General features: G+C 40.1%; 1 protein-coding gene across 8 annotated transcripts in view; it reads left to right on the forward strand.

The window, feature by feature from the left end:
- Positions 1-435: 435 nt before the first annotated feature.
- Positions 436-25,352, forward strand: part of LOC126474978 (uncharacterized) — a 117,337-nt gene continuing 92,420 nt past the window's right edge. For 2 of the 8 annotated variants that reach the window (XM_050102508.1, XM_050102506.1), the window contains exons 1-4: positions 436-668; positions 789-858; positions 1,003-1,120; positions 7,014-7,139. In XM_050102508.1, the coding sequence (XP_049958465.1) occupies positions 646-668; positions 789-858; positions 1,003-1,120; positions 7,014-7,139 (337 nt within the window). In that variant the 5' untranslated portion in view covers positions 436-645. Of the gene's footprint in view, positions 669-788; positions 859-1,002; positions 1,121-7,013; positions 7,140-9,104; positions 9,298-10,995; positions 11,667-25,352 lie in introns of those variants that run through there. The other 6 variants (XM_050102507.1, XM_050102509.1, XM_050102510.1 and 3 more) reach the window with 6 other exon arrangements.

Here is a 25,352-nt window from a genome sequence, read left to right on the forward strand (position 1 = left end):
CTACAGTTCATAATCCTACTTACTTTTATAAATATAAATTCTTTACAGTATCGAGTGCCTAGTATGGTTGCAACTCGCAGTAATTTTTTATAACATGAAATATGGCGGTGTGCCAGACAATAAACTAAATACGTGCTTCTCGCACCACTTCAACCAGAGCTCTCCTATCTTAATCAAACATACGAGTAACGTAATTGTGCTTTTGTTTTATCAGCGACACAGCGCTGCAGTTGTGTGCCATAGGCTTTATTTATTTGTCACTGATTATTTATTTAATTAATATCTCGCGTTTCCGAGGAAACTCACGCTCGGCATGCAAATGTGCCTTTATATTGCCCCCTGAATTGCGAGGCGAAAGGACACACCTGCAGGCGAGCAATTCACCTAAAGGCACAAGAAAATCTAAGTTATCTACAACTATTTACATGACCTACATTATACACATTATATACAACTTTGAATGACGCGGGTGCGCCGTAAAAGTTCTTATGTTGGCAGATAGAGTGCGCGCATGCGCAGAAGCGTCTGTGTGACTGCCGTTATGTCGTACAGTTAGATCACGCGGCACAGTATTGCAGTTCATATTGTTCGTGTGCGCGCGTTTCTCAGTCGTTGCACAAAGAAAATTTTCAACCAAGATTACATATGAAGACTACATTCTATGACAGGTAACTTAGTTTTAAATTTACAATATTCGTTATAACACAATACAACTTAGATTGTTGAATGTTCTTAGTTACATAGTATTGTTTTGAAATACTTCAAAGAAAAATGTCCGTATTTTTCAGGTGCATTGACCTACACACATCGTGTCGTTTTACACTTCATATTCATCAGCTGCACAATAATTTTTTACAGGTTAGTATCGTCGTGGTAAAGTTTTTTGATCGCAGTAACATCGTTGTATAACAACGTGATTAATACATAAGCGTGTCCATTTCCTATTTCCATTATAGTCGTTGTGATGCAGTTCGTAGTGAGTAAAAGCATTGCTTATTACAGATCAGACGTGACCCGTCGAGTAATTGGTCCACGTGCAGTTCGTTTTTTACATTCCGTGGAAGCTTGGTTGCAGAACCTCGGACGGCACATAGCTGGCGTCGATCCTTGGACAGTCCAGGTAAGAGTGTCCGTTACATTTCGAGAACATTTCATTCCCTGAAGTTCCAACCAAAATTCTTCCACCCGTCGTGTTGATTTCTGGTCAGGCACTTTGTGTCCATTTAATCCAGTTAACATCTTGAAGTTAGGTACTGTAGTAATGTCACTAGACGATGCACGAATTATTCACTTCACATTTTCAGTTTTTTGCTGAATATAGCTCACCCAAATGTTCGTAGTTATTAATCAAGGAAATCGTTCATCGCGTTTACATAGGTACGATGCATAATGAATGGCATTAACCGTTTCCTTCACATAGGTTTCTGCGTAGTTGCAGAGTTAGTAATGTTCGTTAATGTCCGTGAACAGAGGTTCACTATGCAATGTCTTTTTGGCACTCGTTTTGTTCAAATCTTTACATGATACATCAGTTAAAAAAATAAGTAATTATACATACACACGTCACATATTTTCTTAGCATAAACATAATACAGTTGCACATAAACATGTTTACATCATCATTACATAGCTATAGGTTATTACATTGTGTCACATTTGATTACATGAATTGCAGATATTTACATCCTCTTTAGCGGTTTTGCTGGGATATTATCGATGTTTTTTGTGATGTCATCTGAAATTAAGATAGGTTAGACACAACATTCATTACATCAGTAGGCAAGACCAGGCGTTTTCACTACTCAATAAATATTCAAAATAGTAAGAGAGAGAAAATGTTCGATTCCTCGCGTTTTGTGCGTGTGTGTAGAGTGTCTGTGTGGCCTTGACTACTGATAGATGCTTTTCGTGTTGAGAGATGTGCGTCTAATCTATTTCTCAAAGTAAAAGATCGCTTCACAGATGACGTCTGTCAGTTCGTCAGGTGTCATACCAAGTCAGTGGTACCTACAATAACAAATGTTCCGTGAAAAATTAATATGTCATTCACTGCTACGTAATCATATATTTTACTTTAATATTCAGTCTTCTCGGTGGAGCCGCGGCGTTGAAAGAAAAGTTCTTCTGTCTTCAACTGCGACTCTGGAACGCTGAAATGAAAATTTCTATACTACTTATTATCTGTGTTGTAGCAACAGAGTTTTTCGAGTTGCTTAGCAATATTTTGATGGGTATGACTTTGACATTATTCAGCATGAAATGCTCTAAGATCTCGGTGTGCGTATAGCCCAATAATTTTGTTAGTTCTACGATGTTGTAACAGATACGCACCAGGGTGCGGTATGTTAACAATTATATAAGGTCCTTCATATAGCAGACGCCACTTAGCGTTGCGTCGTTTGAGTGCAACAGATTTATGATGAGTACGAAGTAGTACAAGCATTCCTACCTCGAATTTTTGTTTTCTTTTTATTATGTTTCTGTGATGTTTGTTTCGTATTTGTGCGTGATGTGTCAATGTAGTCAATACTTCTTTTATTTTCTGTTCAGGTGTGATTTCCTTGTCTGACAACTTAGGTAATGGTTCTATCCACTGATCGTTCTGTTTGCAATTGAACATGATCTCGTTAGGTGTGTAATTTGTATCGTAAATATTTAAGTTATTGTGTACATCTTCGAAAAGACTTAGGTAGGACACCCAATTAGTATGTTTTGATGAAATATAGGTCCTCATGAAACGGTTTAATTCTCGGAAAAGTCTCTCGGTCGCGTTACATTGTGGACTAAACCTCGAAATAAATATACTTTTAATGTTATTGTCCTTCAAGAAATTTCTCCATTTGTACCCAGAATAGTATGCTGCATTATCTGATAGAATTGCTTTAGGTTTTCCCACGTGCGTCAGGTAATCACTTGAGAATCTTCGTATTATAGCACTTGCAGTGGCGGATTTTAAAGCATAAAGTTTAACATGTTTAGAAAATATATCGTAAAAAGCTAAGATATATTTGACGCCTCCAGAGCTTGCTGGATGCGGTCCACTGATGTCAGTACACAGAATTTCCAGGGGTTTACTAGGTAAAATAGAATGTAAATCTGTTTTTGTGGATAAATTCTGAGGTTTTGATTTTTGACATATGACACATGTTTTCAGTTCCCTGTAAATTTTTCTTCTCATATTGCTAAAATAACAGTATGTACTGAGCTTCGATAAACACTTATTTGTCCCATAATGACCCCATACTAAGTGTGTGTGCCAAATTAGATTACGTTCAGACTCTTTGGGAATGCATACACACCAGTTAGTAGCATTTGGATGTCGGCGGTAAAATAACACATCATTGTGTAACTTGTAATACTTAGTCAAAGGATGATTGTGTTTTTCTACCAGTAATGTTATTATTTTATACCAGTGAGGATCAGATTTTTGTAATTCAGCCATGTTTCTGCACATATCAATATAATATTGGTGATACTGCTTGTCTTGCATTAAGAGAATCCTGTAGTCATTTATATTTTCTAAGTCACTGTTGGTATCATTCATACCTTGTGGAAGTCTAGACAAAGTGTCTGCAATGGTGTTGTCCTTACCTCTTATGTACTTAATTTCAAAAGAGTAGTTCTGAAGTGTAACTGCCCATCGTGATAGTCTAGGATGTACAAGTTTACAAGTTAACAAAAATGTCAGGGCCTGGTGATCGGTGTAAATTACTGTATGTTTTCCAAATAAATAATAATTGAATTTCTTGAATGCCCATACTATGGAAAGTGTTTCTAACTCAGTAGTAGAGTATGTACGCTCACATTCAGTTAGAGTGCGACTCGCAAACCCAATAATTCTTATCTGTTCCTCCTCTTTATTCTTTACAACTTGAAATAAGCAACAGCCCAAGCCAGTACGTGAAGCGTCACAAGTCATACAAAAATCTAAATTGAAATCTGGATGGCTCAATATGTTAGCATTCACTAAAGCATGTTTAATTGTATTAAAGTCATTCTGGCACTGTTCCGACCAGATCCAAACTTGATTCTTTCTGAGTAGATTTAGCAGATGTTTACTGTTCAAAAGTGGTTGTGGCAAAAAACGTCTGAAAAATGAACATAGCCCAAGGAATGATTTTAACTGCTTTTTAGTTCGAGGGCTAGGAAAGTTTCTGATAGCATCTAATTTACTGGGATCCGGACGTATGCCCTGTGAATTAATGATATGTCCTAAATACTTTATCTCACTGCAAACAAACTTTGATTTTCTAAGATTGGCTGTGACTCCAGCTTGTGCAAATTTTTCTAAAATTCCTTGAAGTGTGTCAACGTGTTCATTCCAAGATTGTGTAGCTATCAGTATATCATCTACATAGTGTGTGACTGTCTCAACTAAATCGTCGCCAAGCACGGTATCCAGGGCTGTAATGAATACCCCAGAGCTGACATTCAGTCCGAAGGGTAGAACACAAAACTGATAGGTTCGCCCCCCGAACATAAATGCAGTATATTTCCGAGAATCAGGAGTGATACCCACCTGCCAAAACGAATTAGCGAGATCTATTGTGGAAAAATATTTTGCATCTAGAAATTTCTGTAATTGCTCTTCTAAATTTTCAGGTTTTGTGTGAACCGGTAAAATTATTTCATTAATAGCTCGTGCGTCTAACACTAACCTAATGCTTCCATTTGATTTTTTGACAACAAGTAGAGGACTACAGTAAGGTGAGGTGGATGGTTCAATGACCTTCCAGTCTAACATTTGTTTTAATTCTTGCCACACAGCAGGTCGTTGAGATAACGGTACGTTATATGTCTTATGGTAGAAGATCTTGTGAGGCTTAACTTCAATCTTGTACACATACGTGTTGATAACACCTAATCGTTTGGTAAAAACTTGTAAATATTTGGATAACACTTGCTGTAGTTTTATACGTTCATGTACACTGAGAGCTGTAGCTTCACTTATCTTATGATCAAGCAATGTTTTCAAGTCCATTAGCTCTGCGTCAGATGAGTGTGTTTGCATGTCTTGAATGTCTTTGTCAAGTACTAACTGAACCTTGTACCCAGTACAGTGTTTGTCATGCTTTAGAGTTCTCCTGTCCAAATCAATAATAATTACCCTGCTTTTATCATTTAAAATACATTTACCTTTGGAGAAGTCTATAATGCAGTCCTTCTCGCTCATAATATCTATTCCTAATATGCAATTAGTCACAAGGTTTTGTACAACCAGGAATGGCCATTGTACGGTTCCATTACCTATTTTAACGTTTACAAAAACTTGCTTCGTAACCCTACATGACTTATTACCTAGTGCAGTAGTTATTTTACAGTTTTGGGCAGGAAACTCAGGCACAGGTTCCAATTCACACATCTTTTTATAAAAATTAAAAGATAAAACGCTCACAGCTGCACCTGTATCTAGGATAATAGTTGGAATCCCACCTACTACACCAGTAGTGGATGCTAAAACGATTTCATTTGTGTTTAAACGACATTGTGTACTGTCTTGTAAAAGTTCATCTGATATATTGTTATTGTGGTTGTATCTTATAAATAAAACAGGTAGTTTTTGTTTAGAATTACTCGGCATATCATTATTCCGTTGTTCAAGTGTGATGTCAAATAACTGATTAACATTGAAGCCGCCCCCCAAGGATTCTTCAGCCACGACCTGGGGCAAAGTAGTGACTGTTTCTAGTTTGTTGGATTAGCATTTGTACTAGGTACTGACACAGATTGAGGTTGTGCATCAGGTGTCATTTCTATTATATTCACATTCGGATATTGCCTATTATGATCTCTAAACTTTTGCGGTTGTTGTTGCTGTTGCGCATTATAACTTACCTGTCGGTCGTAAGGTATGCTCCAATTTTGACCTGGTGGCTGTTGTGGTAAAGTAGAGTTTGAATGAAAGTACTGATCGTTACGAGTCCAACCTTGATGCTGTCTTGGCTCGTAGTTATTATTATTTCTATTTCTGTTTGTGTTTTTGTTATTACCTTTGTATCCGTTGTTACCGTTGTAGTTATTACCGCGGTGCCTTTTGTATGGATTGCCGCATGAAATGTTATTACTGTTGTAACTATTGTTTGTATTGGAATACGCGTGTTGATTTTGATTTCCGTACTGAGACGGCATGTGAGTTTGCTGTTTTTGTCGTACCGCGTATCCAACTGTGGGCGCGCCAGAATTGTGTTGGCAAGCCTGCATGTTTTGCATACCACTAGTGTAAACATTGTGGCTGCTGTTTTGCCGCGCGAAGCGCTGATCTTCAAGTAACATGTCAACCGAATCTAAAGCTGTTAAAAAATAATCTGAATCGTCATCCGGGATATGTAGGAGTTTTTCTTTAATGTTGAAAGGCAATTTGGCCTTCAACGCACGGAGTATATCTCGCGTTGCGACTGGTTCGTCTAAAAAGTGTCCCATGTTCAAGTATTTTTCAAAATATCTGCGTAAGTTACCATTTTTACTGTTAAAAGTTTCAGGTTCTAAAATTTGTCTTCTGAGTCGCTCCTGAACGGATTGCGACCAGAATTTGTTCAGAAAAGCACGCTCAAACTCACTGTACGTGGTACATACGTCAGCTTGACTGTATGCCCAGACAGCTGCATCGCCTTGGATGTAACCGACAATATATGAAATCTTTTTTCGGTCACTCCAAGTGCGTGGAAATGCGTTACTAAAGGATTTGAGAAAAATCACCGGATGAATGGTTCGTTTTTCTGGGATAAAAATCTGAAATTGCCTGTGTTTCATTAAGCTTTCGTCTTCCTTTGCATTATGATATGGATTTGTCCCACTGTAATTACTGCCATGTCCAGCTGGCGAGTAATTACGATAATGTTGCTGTGGTTTACCATGATAATAGCTTGTGTTTGTGTTTGCACATCGTGGTATGTGTTGTAGTTGTGGTGTGTTTTGTTCTTGTGTGTTTGTCGTGTGCGGTATGTGTGCGTCATACTCGAATGTATATTGGTTCCTGAACTGTGCATTTTGACTGATATTTTCGTTACTTTCAGACTGTGGTCGATCGGTGAATTGTCCCATGGGTGCAGTGACGGATTGTACTGCGTCACTGATCAGCTGGTTGTTATTAGTAATGTATTGCGCTACGGAGTCGTGCACCATTGTTGGTAAATTTTCACGTAAGCATCTATCAAAATGTTTGTCTTTGTTGACTACCCAATCATGAAATTCTTTATTAATATTTTGAAAATGAGCTGTGGCATCAGATTGTAAGATGTCAGTCAGGTGTTGTTCAACATTGTCAAATTTATTCTGTACGTCAGTAATTCGTTTTTCAAGGTTGTCATGTACTGAAGGATATGTTTGAATTTGTTCAGTAAGAACTTCACACGTGACATTAAGGTTTTTTACTTGTGTCTGTAAAAGTGCTACGTCAGTTGTAGTCTTTTCTTGTCTCGTATTAAGCTGGGAAAATTTAGCACTGAGTTCAGTCATCTGTTTGGTCAGTGTGGCGTCTATAAGTTCCACACGCTTACATAAAGTGTCATTACCTGTCTTGAGTGCTATGAGATCAGATTTGATTCCGTCATTTTGTGTCTTTAACTGTTCATTTTGCGTCTGTAAGGTTGCCATGTTTTCCGCGTTCTGTTTCATTAGCATTTGTAACATGTTGACAATGTTTACTGTTTGCAAGGTCTCTGCCCCCGCCGCGTCATTAGACGTGACGTCATGTATTAACATGGGCTCTGACTGAGACTTTGAAATTTTTGTGGTGGACGGCCTATTGTCAAAATTTCCGTTAACACTTGGGTCAATATTTGATGAATCATCACTACCGGTTGCTGTCGTAAAGTCATTTTCTAACATTTGTCTCTCGTCCGAGTCGGATTGCGTCTGAATAGTATGGCTTTGCTGTTCCATCTTTGCGTATTGTTTTCTAGTTATGACCATGCCACACGTGATATATGTTTCAAGAAAATATTTGACACTGATTTTAAAATAAAATGCAGTTGAGCATGAATCGGTCGTAGCAACAATGGCTGTCTGTTAATTTAAAAATATAAACTGAATTTGAGATTATTGGTAATGGCTGCTGGCCATGTTACATGATATCGTACAGAAGTCGGCCATATTGTACACTCGTGTATTGGTATTGTTGCATACGTTATTGTTTAAGGAAAAATACTGAGAATGGAATTTATCACTGAAACTGTTATGCGGAAAAGAAACACTACAGAATTTTACTGAAAAGCTAATACACTGAATTATACGTCTGGTCAAGCCTGCTAATGCAAAGATGCTGGAAGCTTCTTTGCGTCTTCCCGCAAAATTTTATAATTGGCAAATATCTTTTGATTTTTGTTATTTCTCATATAGTGAAGTCCAGGTCCAGAAAGTTGATTTTTCACATGAAACAAAGAGAACAATGTAACAAATGACAAAATAACAAATCCGACACGCAGTCGCCAATATAAAATAAATAAAATAAAATAAAATAAAATATTAATTATTTTATCTGTATGTTTGTCTCTCCTATGAGTCGTCAGGTTTTAATTATTCGGTATCAGACGCTTGACAATGGCTTTTTCGTAAAGGCAATGTTACTCGTAGTTGACCGTGAAATAAAACTGAAATAATCGGACTTCGTAATTAAATCGTTTCCAAAGACTGCTGCGGTAGGTGCGGACTCATAATCTAAATCTCAATATTACAATAATTTGCCAGCCATGCCAAAACGTCGTACAGAGGTGATTGTCTACTAAACAAAAAATTACACAGTTAAATCAGATATATTCAATGAATAAGCCTACAGTTCATAATCCTACTTACTTTTATAAATATAAATTCTTTACAGTATCGAGTGCCTAGTATGGTTGCAACTCGCAGTAATTTTTTATAACATGAAATATGGCGGTGTGCCAGACAATAAACTAAATACGTGCTTCTCGCACCACTTCAACCAGAGCTCTCCTATCTTAATCAAACATACGAGTAACGTAATTGTGCTTTTGTTTTATCAGCGACACAGCGCTGCAGTTGTGTGCCATAGGCTTTATTTATTTGTCACTGATTATTTATTTAATTAATATCTCGCGTTTCCGAGGAAACTCACGCTTGGCATGCAAATGTGCCTTTATAAACAGGATACGGATGCGAACATCGCACACTGTACCCGGCTCTCACAACTGACGCGCTCAGACGGTGCCCTCTGCCTCGGACTCGTTCCCAGGGAGCGCCGGCAGGAAACCAGATCATCTGCCTGGGGAGCGCTGGAGCTGGAGTGGATGGGCGTCCCGGGACGCAGGTGGCGTAAACACGACTACTTTACGGCCGGCCGTCGCTGATTGTTTACGTAATGCCTCCGGGAGGGCGGGCAGTAGGAGGAAGTCTGGAGGGGGGGGGGGGGGGGGGGAGGCGAGGAAGGCCTGCAGGTGAGGAATGAATAATAGCGGCGGGACCCGCTCTGTCCCGGTCGCGATACGCGCCGGATACGCCTCTTGTATACGAAGTGTCTCGTAAGCCACAACAGTCGCATATTTTGCGATGGTAACGCACTACGACACGATTCCTCCGGTTACAAGTACATTCATTTTGACTGTATCACCAGCGTTCAATTTTGGTTGCTGTGAAACGCTTCCTTGCCATCGTATCAGGTTTTCACGATCGAGGTCTATTGGCACTTGACCGAACGGAACCGAAACGTTCCACAGTGGTTGGTGTTATTTCACCCATTAGAAAGTGTTCGTCAAAGCCTGCGACTATAAACACAACTGTTTTGTTTAATGCGAAATAAAAAAAAACTGATTATTATGCAAACTGGTTGTCACCACGAGTGGTATCCGTGTACCGGCCGGCACGGTAGCTCAGCACGTTCGGTCACAGGCCTGCTTACTCCCTGTAATAAAGAAACTGAGTAAAGGAATCAACGATTAAATTCAAGGGATGTCTTGTGATGTCCACCCAGACCAAACGCAAAAAAAAAGGTCGCTAGCGTTGCTGCCTCTGGATCAGGGGTTCGATTTCCGGTCGGGTTGGGGATTTTCTCTGCCCAGGGACTGGGTGTTTGTGTTGTTCTCATCTTTTAATCATCATCATCATTCGTGACAGTGGCTAGATTGGACTTTATACAAAGATTGGGCTGTGTAAAAATTGGGACTTTGTACGGGTGCTGATGAACCCGCAGTTGAGGGCCCCACAAACCAAACATCATCATCGTCAGCTGCTTACTTCAGTTACGATTTACCATAGAATTTAAAAAAGCTTCCGTTTTTTGCAACTCAAATTTATTCTTGAATAGCACGTATTTTTCATCTATTCATATTATGCATCACCAGTGTTCTATAATACATAAAAAATTATTTAATACTTGGCAGTTTATTTAAATGTAGCTACTTCTATTAACAATTAGTTGTGTGTCCTGTTGTGCAGCCATTTGTTGTTTTATATATGTTAAATGCACATAGTATAGGTTTTTTCCAGTAAATATTTATTTCTACATAACCCAACCTATAATAAACTGCACATGCTCACACTGCTCTTGACTTTATTTTGTGTTCGATAGATTTCGGGAAATAATTCACATTAGCAACTATGTTTCTCGCGTATTATTCTAGGAGCCTTAATGATAATATAAACACCTGCAGTTCTGTAATTACTGGTGTATCTTTCACTGGGGTTGTTGTGGTCTTCAGTCCAGAGACTGGTTTGATGCAACTCTACATGCATCTTTCACTATAGATAATGAAAAATTTGTAAATAGCTTTTACTAGCAGATTTCTAGTTGTCCTCTTATTCACAAAACTACACACATTATACATTAATTATACAGCTGACAGTCCGTAGAACACGTTACAAATATGCTCTGCACTTAAAGATAGTTGACGATCTGTAGTATCATATCTTTGTAGACAGTACCTAACATATTTTTCTGACTACATGTTACTGTTTATTTCCGTTTTTAACGTGTGTAGTGTACTGTCAGCTGTGTTAGTGATATATACATCAACTTACAAGCCAAATTCTTGTCATTTGCAGGAAGTTTTAATTTTCAGCTTTAAAATGAAGAAATCGGCGTCTGAGGCTCACAAAATGCTGGATAACACCTACTGTGAGGCACCTATTAATGACAGAACGTGGAGACAGTGGTTTCACTGCTTCAAGCACGGTCACTTTGGCGTAGAAGATTGACATGACGATGAAGAGAGATTATTTTCGAAGTTACTGAAACCGACGGATACAATCACAGGAAATTGTTATCAAAAACAACTGATGCATCTGAGAAGAACACTGAAAGACAAACGGGCACACTATAGTAATTGACATGAAAAGGTTATTTTCAGCATGATGGTGCTCGACCGCATGCCGCAAAACCCATCACAACATACTTGGAAACACTGAAATGAGAAGTTCTAACCCGACCACCGTATTCTCCAGACATAGCTCCCTCTTGTTACCACCCTTTTCGATCAATGGCACACGGCCTGGCTGACTAGCACTTCCGGCCATATGAACGAGTGCAAAATTGGATCGATTCATGGACCTTCTCGAAAGACGCCCATTTCTTCCACGGAGGGACTCGTATGTTGCCCGAAAGATGGGAGAACGTAGTCCCAGTGATGGCCAGTACTTTGAATCGTAAGGGTTTTGTACTTGTTTCACTATGAAGCCTCGAACTTCGAGGAAGAAACTGCATAAACAAAGCTGTAGACCAAATAAATAAACGTTATTATAACCAGTAATACAAATTGTGCGTGTTTATATTGCAGCAAAGGTGTGTGAAGATTTTATTGATTTAAAGAAAACACTTAACAATGTGGATTGGTATAATATGATACAAATTTGGATGTGCATTAAGTGTGATCACTGACGAAGGAAACCAATCAAAATGGTTCAAATGGTTCTGAGCACTATGGGACTTAACTGCTGAGGTCATCAGTCCCCTAGAACTTAGAACTACTTAAACGTAACTAACCTAAGGACGTCACACACATCCATGCCTGAGATAGGATTCGAACTTGCGACCGTAGCGGTCGCACCGTTCCAGACTGTAGCGCCTAGAACCGCTCGGCCACCCCGGCCGGCAAGGAAACCAATCCAGCAGTTTCACTGACATCAGATAGCGTTTTGTCAAAATAAGACACTGATGCAATATTTGAAAGCGTAAACAAAAGTGTTCGGTGGGGATGCAACGTTTCCCCATTCCACTTCAATATACATACTGAGGATGCAATTAACGAATTTAAAAATACGTATGTTGAAAAAATAAACATATATCGAGGAAAGGTAAAAATGCTCAGATTTGTAAATAGTATAGCAATGTCAGCTGAATCTGAAAATAGTTTGAAAAAGACTGTAGAATCCATGAACAAAGCACAAAATGGAAATAAATAAGAAGAAAACCAAAATCCATTTATCTGGCAACCGTCTAATATTGCAGATAAAAACCTACGCCAGGACGGAGAGAATCTGAAGCAAGTCAGCAGCTTTAAGCACGTGGATAGTACTATAACAGACGAAGGTAGATCACGTAAGAAAATTAAATACAGAGTTTCACAAGCTGAAACAGCATTCAGCTGAAAAAAGAAGCTAACGACACCGAAAAATTTTAATTTAAATATCAGAAAACAGTTTGTAAATACTTTTTGTTTGGAGCGATGCACTTTATGACTCTAGGGACAATAGAGGAGACAGAACGCAAAAAAAAAACACCGACTTGTAAAACCTAGTTTTGGAGAAGTCCTGAAGATTTCATGGATAGAAAGAATCACCAATGAAGGTGTGTTCAACAACATGCAATTTTTAACGATTATCAAGGAACTGAGTCTCTAGTGCATGGACAAACATTTAGCTACGGTTGGAGTGTTTTTCCTCTAGTTACATATAATTCCTGCGGAGACTGGTTCCCCGACAGTTAATCCAGAACTGTGGATTTATGTCATTCCGCGCTGCAGCAAGCTATCTCTCGTTCAAACAAGTTGTTTTTAATGGGCTATATACATTTAATCCATTGATTTATTGCTTGTCTTTTGAATGTTTGTGGCGTTCCCAGTGTCCCTTATTATATAACTTCTTCTGGCAGAAACAGCTGCTGTAGGGGTGATCTCCGATTTGTCACTGTGAAGGACAGAGATCTGCGAGTAAGGTATCTTAGTCTGCTGATAGGACTGTTGAAACAGATAGGGCATATAATTGTACGTAACTCTCCTCGTCTTCGACCTCATCAATTTTGTGCACGCTACAAGAAGTATCGGCGGAACGAGAGTTTTATAAGCAATCCCTTCCGAGAATAAATTACGTTTCCTTTTCCTTCTCGGACATCCAACTTTATACAGTTCTTCCATTTCACGTCGATGTGTTATCCGTGACTGATAACTAATCGCTTGATGGAATAATGATGGGCAACAACTAATGGCAAGGTAAACTAGTGGCTTAGAGTTACTAATTACCACTTGACTACAGTACGTTGCGTACCAACACCTTAATTTGCCATATTTTCCCGTTTAGCGAGAAAAATACTAATCGCTTCCATTGCAGCTCCTAAACTTCAACATTATTCTCAACAGTCAGAGCTACATGTTCTTTTTAAATGGTTGCGATGATCATACTTACTACAGACGTCATTTGTGTTGTAATAAATTGACACAGTAATTTTGAACGTCTTTACGTGTTCTGAGTTCATTAATGCCTGTCTGTAAGTTCCATCAAGGAGGATTTTCTGCTATTTACGAAAGGCAATGGACTTTGAGCGTTGCTTTAGAACACTTCACAACCGAAATCTCACAACTCCGTGTTCAATGCCTCGTTCTTGTAATATCATATGTTTTAAATTGTTACTTCCACGTTTATGATGTCTTATTGTGTTGCTTTGTATGGTAGAAATGAGATTTGAGCTATCAGTGGGAGAGTTGGTAGTTGATTAGGGGAAGAGGAAGAGGAGGGTACTTGGATGGTCCATTTGGTGGCTGTTTGGTTGTCATGGATTACCACATGTCATTATGCTCCAGAATGAAAAACTTGTAGCTGCTTCAAGTAACAGTTAGTTCTAGGGACCGTAATGTGACCCGACGGAGATCAGTGCCAACAATAACCTTAAGATACAGGGCGTTTCAACTACGATGAAATTGCATGCTGTAACGCCGCAAAGACAGAAAACCCCGATTAACAAACTTTGTGGAAATTAAAGTAAGGAAGTGAGTCATCCTGACGGTGACGGCAACTATTGACGATAAAATCTACACTGGTAATATTTTTATTAACAGCTATACCATTCAAATACTGAGAATAGCATACAAAAAGAGGAGATAAAAGGAAAGGATTATCATAGATTCTTTATCAAACATCAATAGAATAAATTCAAAATCATATGAACGAAGGTTAAATCCAAGAAAGTAATTCAAAGATAATATTTACCATGGAAGAGAGTTGTAGCAGCATCGAAAAGGAAATTCAATGCTACTACAATGAAACTCGGATATGGAAATGTTCAGTTAGTTAGTTGCTCTTGAGTCGCTCTAGAGTACTTTTGCAATAGTTGTCTGGACGCAAACGCTATTAGATTGTTTCAGTTTTGGAAGTTTGATAATTCGTGAGGTAGAAACTGAAGTATTGCTCAGTCATTCGACTGATGAACGTTAATCTTTACCGTACTCAACGCGTCGGTATAGTAAGACGAGTGTTAGAATTCGATTGAGTGATTTGGTTTATAGGACTTAGCCTTCGTACTGATGAACACTTACAAACCTTGACAGCAATGGATCAACGACAGAAAAACAATTCGTAGTCTTGAGTATGACACAATAAAACGAAGACACGAAGAAAGACAAGTACCCCGATTAGTAACAAGTTGTCGTCAGCCTCACGTTTACTGAACTGAAGTTAATCTTGAATGACATATCGGTGTGCGTGTGTTGTGGGGACAACCGATTAATTACAGAAAGAATAATAAAATCTGAGTCAAAAGGTAAATCTTACGTGTCGCCTAACTCTTTAAATATTTTAAGTGACTAAGTGAATACATGAATAATGGACGGAGAAGAGTGATTGGCTTAAACCAGTATTACGGTGTATAAAAAAAAAAAGAAAATTACTCCAACATAAGTTATCTCTGGAGTTACTTCGGACAGTTGTTAATAACTGGACGTAGCAACGGCATAGCAGAGGAATAGTAGACAGGAAATTTTCATCCTCGCTATGTATGATTTGAAAAACGACCGTAATGATTAAATCAAGACTCAAGATTTTATTTCATCACGGAACTAACCGGGCATAAAAATAAACGATTGCAGTTTACCAGTTCGCTCAAATTCAGAAGACTGTTGCGGACAGATAACAATGTTTCTAAACCACGTGATGAGTTGTGTTCTGATGAGAGTTATAGGTGCTGTTCCATGTCACTCCGATGGAGATGAACATCGGTACGAGTCGCGTCTCTTCCCGGCGAGTGAAGGAGGGAAGGGACGTCACAAAGCCCATGGTTCGCATGGGATGCACACCAGTAAATGCCCTCCGAAACTGTCGCACGACTAAATGCTCCCACATACCCATTTATAGGACACATGTTGGTTGTTGTTATTGTGGTCTTCAATCCTGAGACTGGTTTGATGCAGCTCTCCATGCTACTTTATCCTGTGCAAGCTTCTTCATCTCCCAGTACCTACTGCAACCTACATCCTTCTGAATCTGCTTAGTGTATTCATCTCTTGGTCTCCCCCTACGATTTTTACCCTCCACGCTGCCCTCCAATACTAAATTGGTGATCCCTTGATGCCTCAGAACATACCCTACCAACCGATCCCTTCTTCTGGTCAAGTTGTGCCACAAACTTCTCCCCAATCCCATTCAATACTTCCTCATTAGTTATGTGATCTACTCATCTGATCTTCAGCATTGTTCTGTAGCACCACATTTCGAAAGCTTCTATTCTCTTCTTGTCCAAACTATTTACCGTCCATGTTTCACTTTCATACATGGCTACACTCCATACAAAAACTTTCAGAAATGACTTCCTGACACTTAAATCTATACTCGATGTTAACAAATTTCTCTTCTTCAGAAACGCTTTCCTTGCCATTGCCAGTCAACATTTTATATCCTCTCTACTTCGACCATCATCAGTTATTTTGCTCCCCAAATAGCAGAACTCCTTTACTACTTTGTCTCATTTCCTAATCTAATACCCTCAACATCACCCGACTTAATTCGACTACATTCCATTATCCTCGTTTTGCTTTTGTTGATGTTCATCTTATATCCTCCCTTCAAGACACCATCCATTCCGTTCAACTGCTCTTCCAAGTTGTGGTGTCACCGCCGGACACCACACTTGGTAGGTGGTAGTCTTTAAATCGGCCGCGGTCCGCTAGTATACGTCGGACCCGCGTGTCGCCACTATCAGTGATTGCAGACCGAGCGCCGCCACACGGCAGGTCTAGAGAGACGTCCTAGCACTCGCCCCAGTTGTACAGCCGACTTTGATAGCGATGGTTCACTGACAAATTACGCTCTCAAGTGCCGAGACGATAGTTAGCAAAGCCTTCAGCTACGTCATTTGCTACGACCTAGCAAGGCGCCATTATCGTTTGCTATTAATCTTGTGATGCATGTACCGTCAGACCGATGTTCACCAATTATGGATTAAAGTTAAGTATTCCAGAAACTACGTACTTATTTTACTAGTCTCAATTCCTTTAACTGTTCCAGACATCACGCCAGCCTGCGTGAGTTTAAACGCGTGCCTTTCGGCTTCACCTCATAGTGGCTTGACTGTCTTGCCAAGTCACAACACAAGTCCTTTGCTGTCTAACAGAATTACAATGTCATCGGCGAACCTCAAAGTTTTTATTTCTTCTCCATGGATTTTAATACCTACTCCGAATTTTTCTTTTGTTTCCTTTACTGTTTGCTCAATATACAGATTGAATAACATCGGGGAGAGGCTATAACCCTGTCTTAGTCCCTTCCCAACCACTGCTTCCCTTTCACGTCCCTCGACTCTTATAACTGCCATCTGGTTTCTGTACAAATTGTAAATAGCCTTTCGCTCCCTGTATTTTACCCCTGCCACCTTTAGAATTTGAAAGAGAGTATTCCAGTCAACATTGTCAAAAGCTTTCTCTAAGTCTACAAATGCTAGAAACGTAGGTTAGCCTTTCCTTAAACTTTCTTCTAAGATAAGTCGTATGGTCAGTATTGCCTCACGTGTTCCAGTATTTCTACGGAATCCAAACTGATCTTCCCCGAGGTCGGCTTCTACTAGTTTTTCCATTCGTCTGTAAAGAAATCGTGTTAGTATTTTGCAGCTGTGGCTTATTAAACTGATTGTTCGGTAATTTTCACATCTGTCAACACCTGCTTTCTTTGGGATTAGAATTATTATACTCTTCTTGAAGTCTGAGGGTATTTCGCCTGTTTCATATATCTTGCTCACCAGATGTTAGAGTTTTGTCAGGACTGGCTCTCCCAAGGCCGTCAGTAGTTCCAATGGAATGTTGCCTACTCCGGGGGCCTTGTTTCCACTCAGGCCTTTCAGTGCTCTGTCAAACTCTTCACGCAGTATCGTATCTCCCATTTCATCTTCATCTACATCCTCTTCCATTTCCATAATATTGTCCTCAAGTACATCGCCCTTGTATAGACCCTCTATATACTCCTTCCACCTTTCTGCTTTCCCTTCTTTGCTTAGAACTGGGTTTCCATCTGAGCTCTTGATGTTCATACAAGTGGTTCTCTTATCTCCAAAGGTCTCTTTAATTGTCCTGTAGGCAGTAACTATCTTACCCCTAGTGAGATAAGCCTCTACATCCTTGCATTTGTCCTCTAGCCATCCCTGCTTAGCCATTTTGCACTTCCTGTCGATCGCATTTTTGAGACGTTTGTATTCCATTTTGCCTGCTTCATTTACTGCATTTTTATATTTTCTCCTTTCATCAATTAAATTCAATATTTCTTCTGTTACCCAAGAATTTCTACTAGCCCTCGTCTTTTTACCTACTTGATCCTCTGCTGCCTTCACTACTTCATCCCTCAAAGCTACCAATTCTACTTCTACTGTATTTCTTTCCTCCATTCCTGTCAATTGTTCCCTTATGCTCTCCCTGAAACTCTGTACAACCTCTAGTTCTTTCAGTTTATCCAGGTCCCATCTCCTTAAATTCCCACCTTTTTGCAGTTTCTTCAGTGGTCAGAGTCCGCATCTGCCCCTGGAAATGTCTTACAATTTAAAACCTGGTTCATAAATCTCTGTCTTACCATTTTATAATCTATCTGATACCTTGTAGTATCTCCAGGGTTCTTCCATGTATACAACCTTCTATCATGATTCTTAAACCAAGTGTTTGCTATGATTAAGTTGTGCTCTGTGCAAAATTCTACCAGGCGGCTTTCTCTTTCATTTCTTAGCCCCAATCCATATTCACTTACTATGTTTCCTTCTCTCCCTTTTCCTACACTCGAATTCCAGTCACCCGTGACTATTAAATTTTCGTCTCCCTTCACTATCTGAATAATTTCTTTTATTTCATCATACATTTCTTCAATTTCTTCGTCATCTGCAGAGCTAGTTGGCATATAAACTTGTACTACTGTAGCAGGTTTGGGCTTCGTATCTATCTTGGCCACAATAATGCGTTCACCATGCTGTTTGTAGTAGCTTAGCCGCATTCCTATTTTCCTATTCATTATTAAACCTACTCCTGCATTACCCCTATTTGACTTTGTGTTTATAACCCTGTATTCACCTGACCAGAAGTCTTGTTCCTCCTGCCACCGACCGTCACTAATTCGCACTATATCTAACTTTAACCTATCCATTTCCCTTTTTAAATTTTCTAACCTACCTGCCCGATTAAGGGATCTGACATTCCACGCTCCGGTCCGTAGAACGCCAGTTTTCTTTCCCCTGATAGCAACACCCTCTTGAGTAGTCTCCGCCCGAAGATCCGAATGGGGGACTATTTTACCTCCGGAATATTTTACCCAAGAGGACGCCATCATCATTTAATCATACAGTAAAGCTGCATGCCCTCGGGAAAAATTACGGCCGTAGTTTCCCCTTGCTTTCAGCCGTTCGCAGTAGCAGCACTGCAAGGCCGTTTTGGTTATTGTTACAAGGCCAGATCAGTCAATCATCCAGACTGTTGCCCTTGCAACTACTGAAAAGGCTGCTGCCCCTCTTCAGGAACCACACGTTTGTCTGGCCTCTCAACAGATACCCCTCCGTTGTGGTTGTACCTACGGTACGGCTATCTGTATCACTGAGGCACGCAAGCCTCCCCACCAACGGCAAGGTCCGTGGTTCATGGGGGGTAATATTCTAAAATAATTGCAATGCACAAGAAAATTTCTCCTCTTCGACCTCATCAGTTTCGTTCATGTTACAACAAGAATGTGTGCAACGAGAGTTTCATGAGCAGTCTCCTCCAAACGTGAATTACATTTGCTTTTCCTTCTCTAACAACTACCTTTCCTTAATTCGGTACACAAGTGATAGCACACAGCAGATTCATTACGTAAGAGACATGCAGATTCCAGACACAGTCCCTCTCCTCTCATTTGATCTACAGAACATTATTCTAATAAACCAATAACAGAAACGATGAACATGGATGAAAATCATAAGACACAGTACATTTCATGCTGTTAGAGTTTATAATAAAGCAGAACAACTTCCAGTTTAGTAATGAATTCTATTTACAAAGTGAAGGATTATCATGGGATCCCCTGTGTCAGAAACCATAACACACATAATTATGAACCGTTTTTAACATGTCATATTTATCAAAATAGTGCCAGACAGGTGAAACATCCTGTACTGGGCTAAATATATGGATAATATACTGTGCCTGGTAGGTGAACCAAGCGTAAAAATTGACCAGATTCTGTTCGTGATACAATAAATTTTACAATGAAAACAGAGCAAAGTGGGTAGTTTAATTTCTTTGAAATTACCGTAAAGATTCGAACAGCCAACACATCTTCTTTGTTAAAAAACATCGATCTTGTTGTATACCATGAGTTGTACACAACATATGTGACTGCTAGACCGGTACTGGACAAGCTGCCCATCATCAGTGGCATATATCATCTATGTCTCAATCAACTGATATGTGTGTTGAGGACGAAATCATTATGATGTTAAAATTGATATGGATTTCTGTGAGACAGTGTTATATGCGAATGTTATAGCTGTCAAACGCTGTATGTCCATACTTCTTGGTCATGGTGTCAAATTCTAACGATCACACTTCTTGGTCGCATTGTCCAATATGATCAAGAAGTGTGGCCATTTTACAGCTATAACATGTAAACATGACAGCCTCTAAACCACAGACATCCACATAAATTTCAACATTATGATCAGTTGATATAGACTTCGATGTAATGCAACTGATCAGTGATTTTCCTAAATCACCTCAGGCTAATGGCGGGGTGGTTCCTGTGATAAGGCAAGGCCAATTTCCTTCCCCATCCATCCCCAAATAGAGTTTGTGCTCCCTCTCTAATGATCTCGTTATCAATGAGACGTTAATCACTAACCTCCTCCTCCAACTAATGAATGGCTATTCACCCGAATACCGGTCTGGCAATTAAATATTTTACCTCAGCTAATGGTGTACTGTAATATGTTTTTTTAAGTCATACACGCTTCAGAGCAACAAATATGCAAGCTTTTCGCAACACATATTTGACCCGTGCCGAAAACCCACGAAAGCGGGCGCAGTAATACACCAGCTTTAAAACTCCCCAAACCTATACAAATAAGCAGCATTTAGAGGCACATTCCACAGAGTAAAAACAGTGACACTAAACACAGATAATTAGCAAAAAAAAGTACCATGGCACAAATAACCACAAACGAGGTTATAAAGAAAACTTAGTAACATAATTGAACAATAAACTCAAAAAACGCAAGAAATTCAACACCCAGCAATCACCAATGGAAGGACAGAACCCCACATAACGAAACAGACAGAGCTCAAGAGCAGGAACAACATCACAGAATATCTAATACTTTCAGAAAACAAGGCATAAAAATTTCTTACCTAACCAACAGCTCAATTTAAAAATATTTTCTAAGCGCAATATAAAACACAGATTAGTACCGACGAAAAGAAATTAGTATACCTGAAAGACGTCGATTTTGATCTGATGATGGCATATGCCACCTGGAGAGTAGTAGATACACTGATAAATGGTTTCAATGCCGCCCGCCAACAGATAGCGTAGTGGTGTAGCTTCCAGAGCGGCATCTGTGTCTACCCTTAAAGAGGGAACGCTCACAGCCAGGAGACTAATGTGGTCCAAAAGGCAGCATGATCCTTTCGGAGATTTTCCACTAAAGCTGGATACACTGTATCAGTTGTTCACCGATGCTCGTATCTGTGGTCACGTTAACATTCTCACACCTGCAGAAGAGTGGACATCCATGAAACACAGACACCCGCCAGAATCATGGTATTGTAAGGGCAGCAGTGGCAGATGGTACAAAAACAAATAAGAGGTCTTGTGAGCCCAGACGTCATAGCACGAATTGTTGCGAACTGGTTATTATCATCAGTAGCTGTGAGATTATGGGTACGCACACCTCTCGCACGTCTTTCACTCACGCCACGGAATCGGCGAGCGCGGCGGCGCGACCGGTGCTGTCGTCAATGGATCACCCGAAAGATGGAAGGGCGCGCCGTCGTCTTCAGCGGTGAAAGCAGACTCTGCCTGTACGCAAATGATGGTCCTTAGCGCGTGAGACGTAGACCTGGTGAGCACTGTCTGGTAGATGGTTCAGATGGCTCTAAGCACTACGGGACTTTAACATCTGAGGTCATCAGTCCCCTAGGCTTAGAACTACTTAAACCTAACTGACATAAGGACATCACACACATCCATGTCCGAGGCAGGATTCGAACCTGCGACCGTAGCAGCAGCATGGTTCCGGAATGAAGCGCCTAGAACCGCTCGGCCACAGCGGCCGGCTTGTCTGGTAGAGTGCACTCGACCAAGACTCACTGGCCCCACCCAAGCTTTATGGTCTGGATGCTAACCAGCGCTCCCTTCTTTCGCCACTCTTGAAACAGGAAGGTGATGTGTTGTTCCAACAGGATAATGCTCGCCTGTACACTGCTCGTGAAACTCAAAGTGCTCTGCAAGACGTGCAGCAGTATCCCTGTCCAACAAGATTTCCTGACTTGTCTGAAATTGAGCATGTGTGGGATGTGATGTGAAGGGAGTCATGTGTCTTACAGAACTACGTGAACAGGTCGAGTAGGCATGGTACAGGGTATCCCTGGACAATATTCGCCATCTATCCGTTCGACTGGATGCCAGAGTCAACCTCTGCATTGCCGCCTGTGAAGGCTACACCTCCCTTATCACCAATATGGGCGTTTCAGCATGGGTCGATAGCTGAGACCTCAGACCCGCTTATGCTATTGATCTGTAAACGTTCATGTACTCACTTTTGCAACAATAAATTGTGAGTGAATTGGAAACCTCTAAAAGGGTGTACTCATTTTTTCCCCTGCGGTTTCTATCAGAATTCAGGAATGTAGCAACTAAAACGTAATACACTACTGACATCGTCAGCTTGGGGCCGATGAACACTGAATAAATTCTCAACTACCAAGACCGCTAAAATCATTTATTCATATAGATGACCGGTTTCGGCGATTCTCTGTAGCCATATTCGGATCTATGTTTACATCACAGGGGTTAATGGTTCAAATGGCTCTGAACACTACGGGACTTAACTGCTGAGGTCATCAGTCCCCTAGTACTTAGAACTACTTAAACCTAACTAGCCTAAGGACATCACACACATCCATGCCCGAAGCAGGATTCGAACCTGCGACCGTAGCGGTCACGCGGTTCCAGACTGTAGCGCCTAGAACCGCTCGGCCACTCCGGCCGGCCCAGGGGATTATGTAATGATCTAAACATAGATCCGAATATGGCAACAGAGAATTGCCGAGACCGGACTTCTGCATGAATAAATCATTTTAGCAATCTTGGCAGCTGAGAATTTATTAAGTGTTCACAAAACGTGAAACATGAGATGGGTAAAATACAGGCAAACCAGAAAAAATTTGACACTTGATACAAAGAGGATGAAGAGCATAGTAATACAGGACAAACCATTTCACTTTTGCCGAACATTGACACTAGCACCAAAGCAAAATTACTGCCGGAGACACAGACTTGAAAATCTCAAAGATAAATAACAAAAAACACTTTCTTACTCTACGAGAAACTACCACATTCATAAAACCACAACAGAAAGGAAACAACTCGCAGACGAACAGACCAACGTGGGAAAGACACTTTTAGATTTAATAGACCTCTTAGTAATGAAAGGTGCCTGGTTTTTGTTCTTCTCTTTCATCTTTTTTAATAGCCCTAATATTTATTTTATAACTGTCTCGGAGATATCGACTTAACCAGCTTCATTGCACGCCGATTCTGGTACGTTTTTAAGCGTATACCATATACTTTTGGTTCGAAAAGGAAGTCAGACGTCATTATAGCGGCATTTCTTGTTGTTCATAGTCGGATTCCTTTATCTTGCAATGACGAAGTGCTTTGTATTTGAAGGAACAGAGTGGTGCGATGAAAGTAATTTTCCATATGGAGAGCTATGATGTTCGATTCCTGTATGATACATCAGCTTACCAGTAAGACAGTTCCAAGTTAATTTATTTTGGGTGGCCGGCCGCGGTGGCCGAGCGGTTCTAGGCGCTTCAGTCCGGAACAGCGCTTCTACTACGGTCGCAGGTTCGAATCCTGGCTCGGGCATGGATGTGTGTGATGTCCTTAGGTTAGTTAGGTTTGAGTAGTTCTAAGTTCTAGGGGACTGATGATCTCAGATGTAAAGTCACATCGCGCTCAGAGCCATTTGAACTTTTTTTTTTATTTTGGCGAATTCTGTGCCACACTGTGAGGTAAAAAGTAGTCTGAGGTTTGATATCTTTCCGCTTGGCAGTTCTCACATAAGCCTGTTCCACATGCTGTGGTCTAGACTACGACACAGTGCGAATAATCAAATATCGAGCAGCTGGTGGCTGCATCATTTTCCAAGTTTATTTAATTCTGTTTGTGTGTTCTATTTTTCCACCGTATGTTATATGAGAACGACAAGGTTGGCTTATACATGAAATGGGTTAATATGGTTGTCCGCCAGATTTGAAACGTTGTTTTACAAGGTTAAATATAATCACGATTCTCACTGCGGAACTATAATATTATCAAAATGAATTTTTCAATCTGCAGCGGAGTGTGTGCTGATATGTAGCTTCCTTACAGATTAAAACTGTGTGCCGGATCGAGAATCGAAATTTGGACCTTTGCTTTCTGCGGACAAGTGCTGTACCGACTCAGTCACCCAAGCACGACTCCCGATGCCTCCTAACAGCTTTACTTCGGCTAGCACCTCATCCACCTTCCTAACTTCACAGAACTTCTCCTTCGAAGGAAAACTTTTTTGAAGTTTGAAGGAGATGAGGTACTGAGGAAACTAAAACTATGGGGAGGCGTCGTGAATCGTGCTTGGGTAGCGCAGTCTGTACAGCAGAAAGCAAAGGTCCAAATTTCGAGTCTCGCTCAGGCAGACAGTTTTAATCTTTCGGGAAGTTTCGTTTCTGTAATATTATGTTTCGTTTCGTTTAAAATCAATATATTCATTTCAGTTATATGTGTTGAACAGTCATTTCTAGTTAGATGAGATGTAAATTACTTGTGATGATTAGAATAACATGTCATTAAACAAGGGTAGAAACGTACATTACAATGTGGAACAATTTATCCTCTTATGAGTTGGTCATTTTCAGCCATCTGTTAAGCCAAGGCTATAATGGTTGCTGTTGGTGGACACAGGACTGCTACATGTGGTAGCACTAAATCACAGTATCATATTCGTTTTACGTACTTGAAATGTGTAAGTGGAATTGATTCGTTCTTATGTAAATGCTTAATTATTGCATTGATTATAAGTAGATGAATACCTATTGGGGAGACAGCCCCAGTGTAGTACGTATCGCTAAAGCACGAAGCGTGTTGTTTTCATACATCTATTTATGCACATATTATGTTCTGTACCGTGAATTGTTGGCACTTAACTAACCCTTGCGACCAGTTTTATGAAAGTACTCGTATGTGCTGTGTGGCTACTCTTAAAGCTTTATTTCGAGTCAGATAGTGTTAATAATATTTTCATGGCCGTAATCATATTCTTTACGAACTTCACTATAAGATCAGTGCTTGATCGTCGTTACCTCTGAGAAGGATAGATACTTTCAAAAACACAAACGCATCTTTCCGTAAAGTATGAAATATGGCCACATCTCAATGTATGTCACCTTCTCACTACCGTTCTGACCCTCACATCCCAACTCACTTCTGATTCCCAC

Source organism: Schistocerca serialis, chromosome 4, assembly GCF_023864345.2.
Source record: "Schistocerca serialis cubense isolate TAMUIC-IGC-003099 chromosome 4, iqSchSeri2.2, whole genome shotgun sequence".
Classification (NCBI taxonomy): Eukaryota; Metazoa; Arthropoda; class Insecta; order Orthoptera; family Acrididae; genus Schistocerca; species Schistocerca serialis.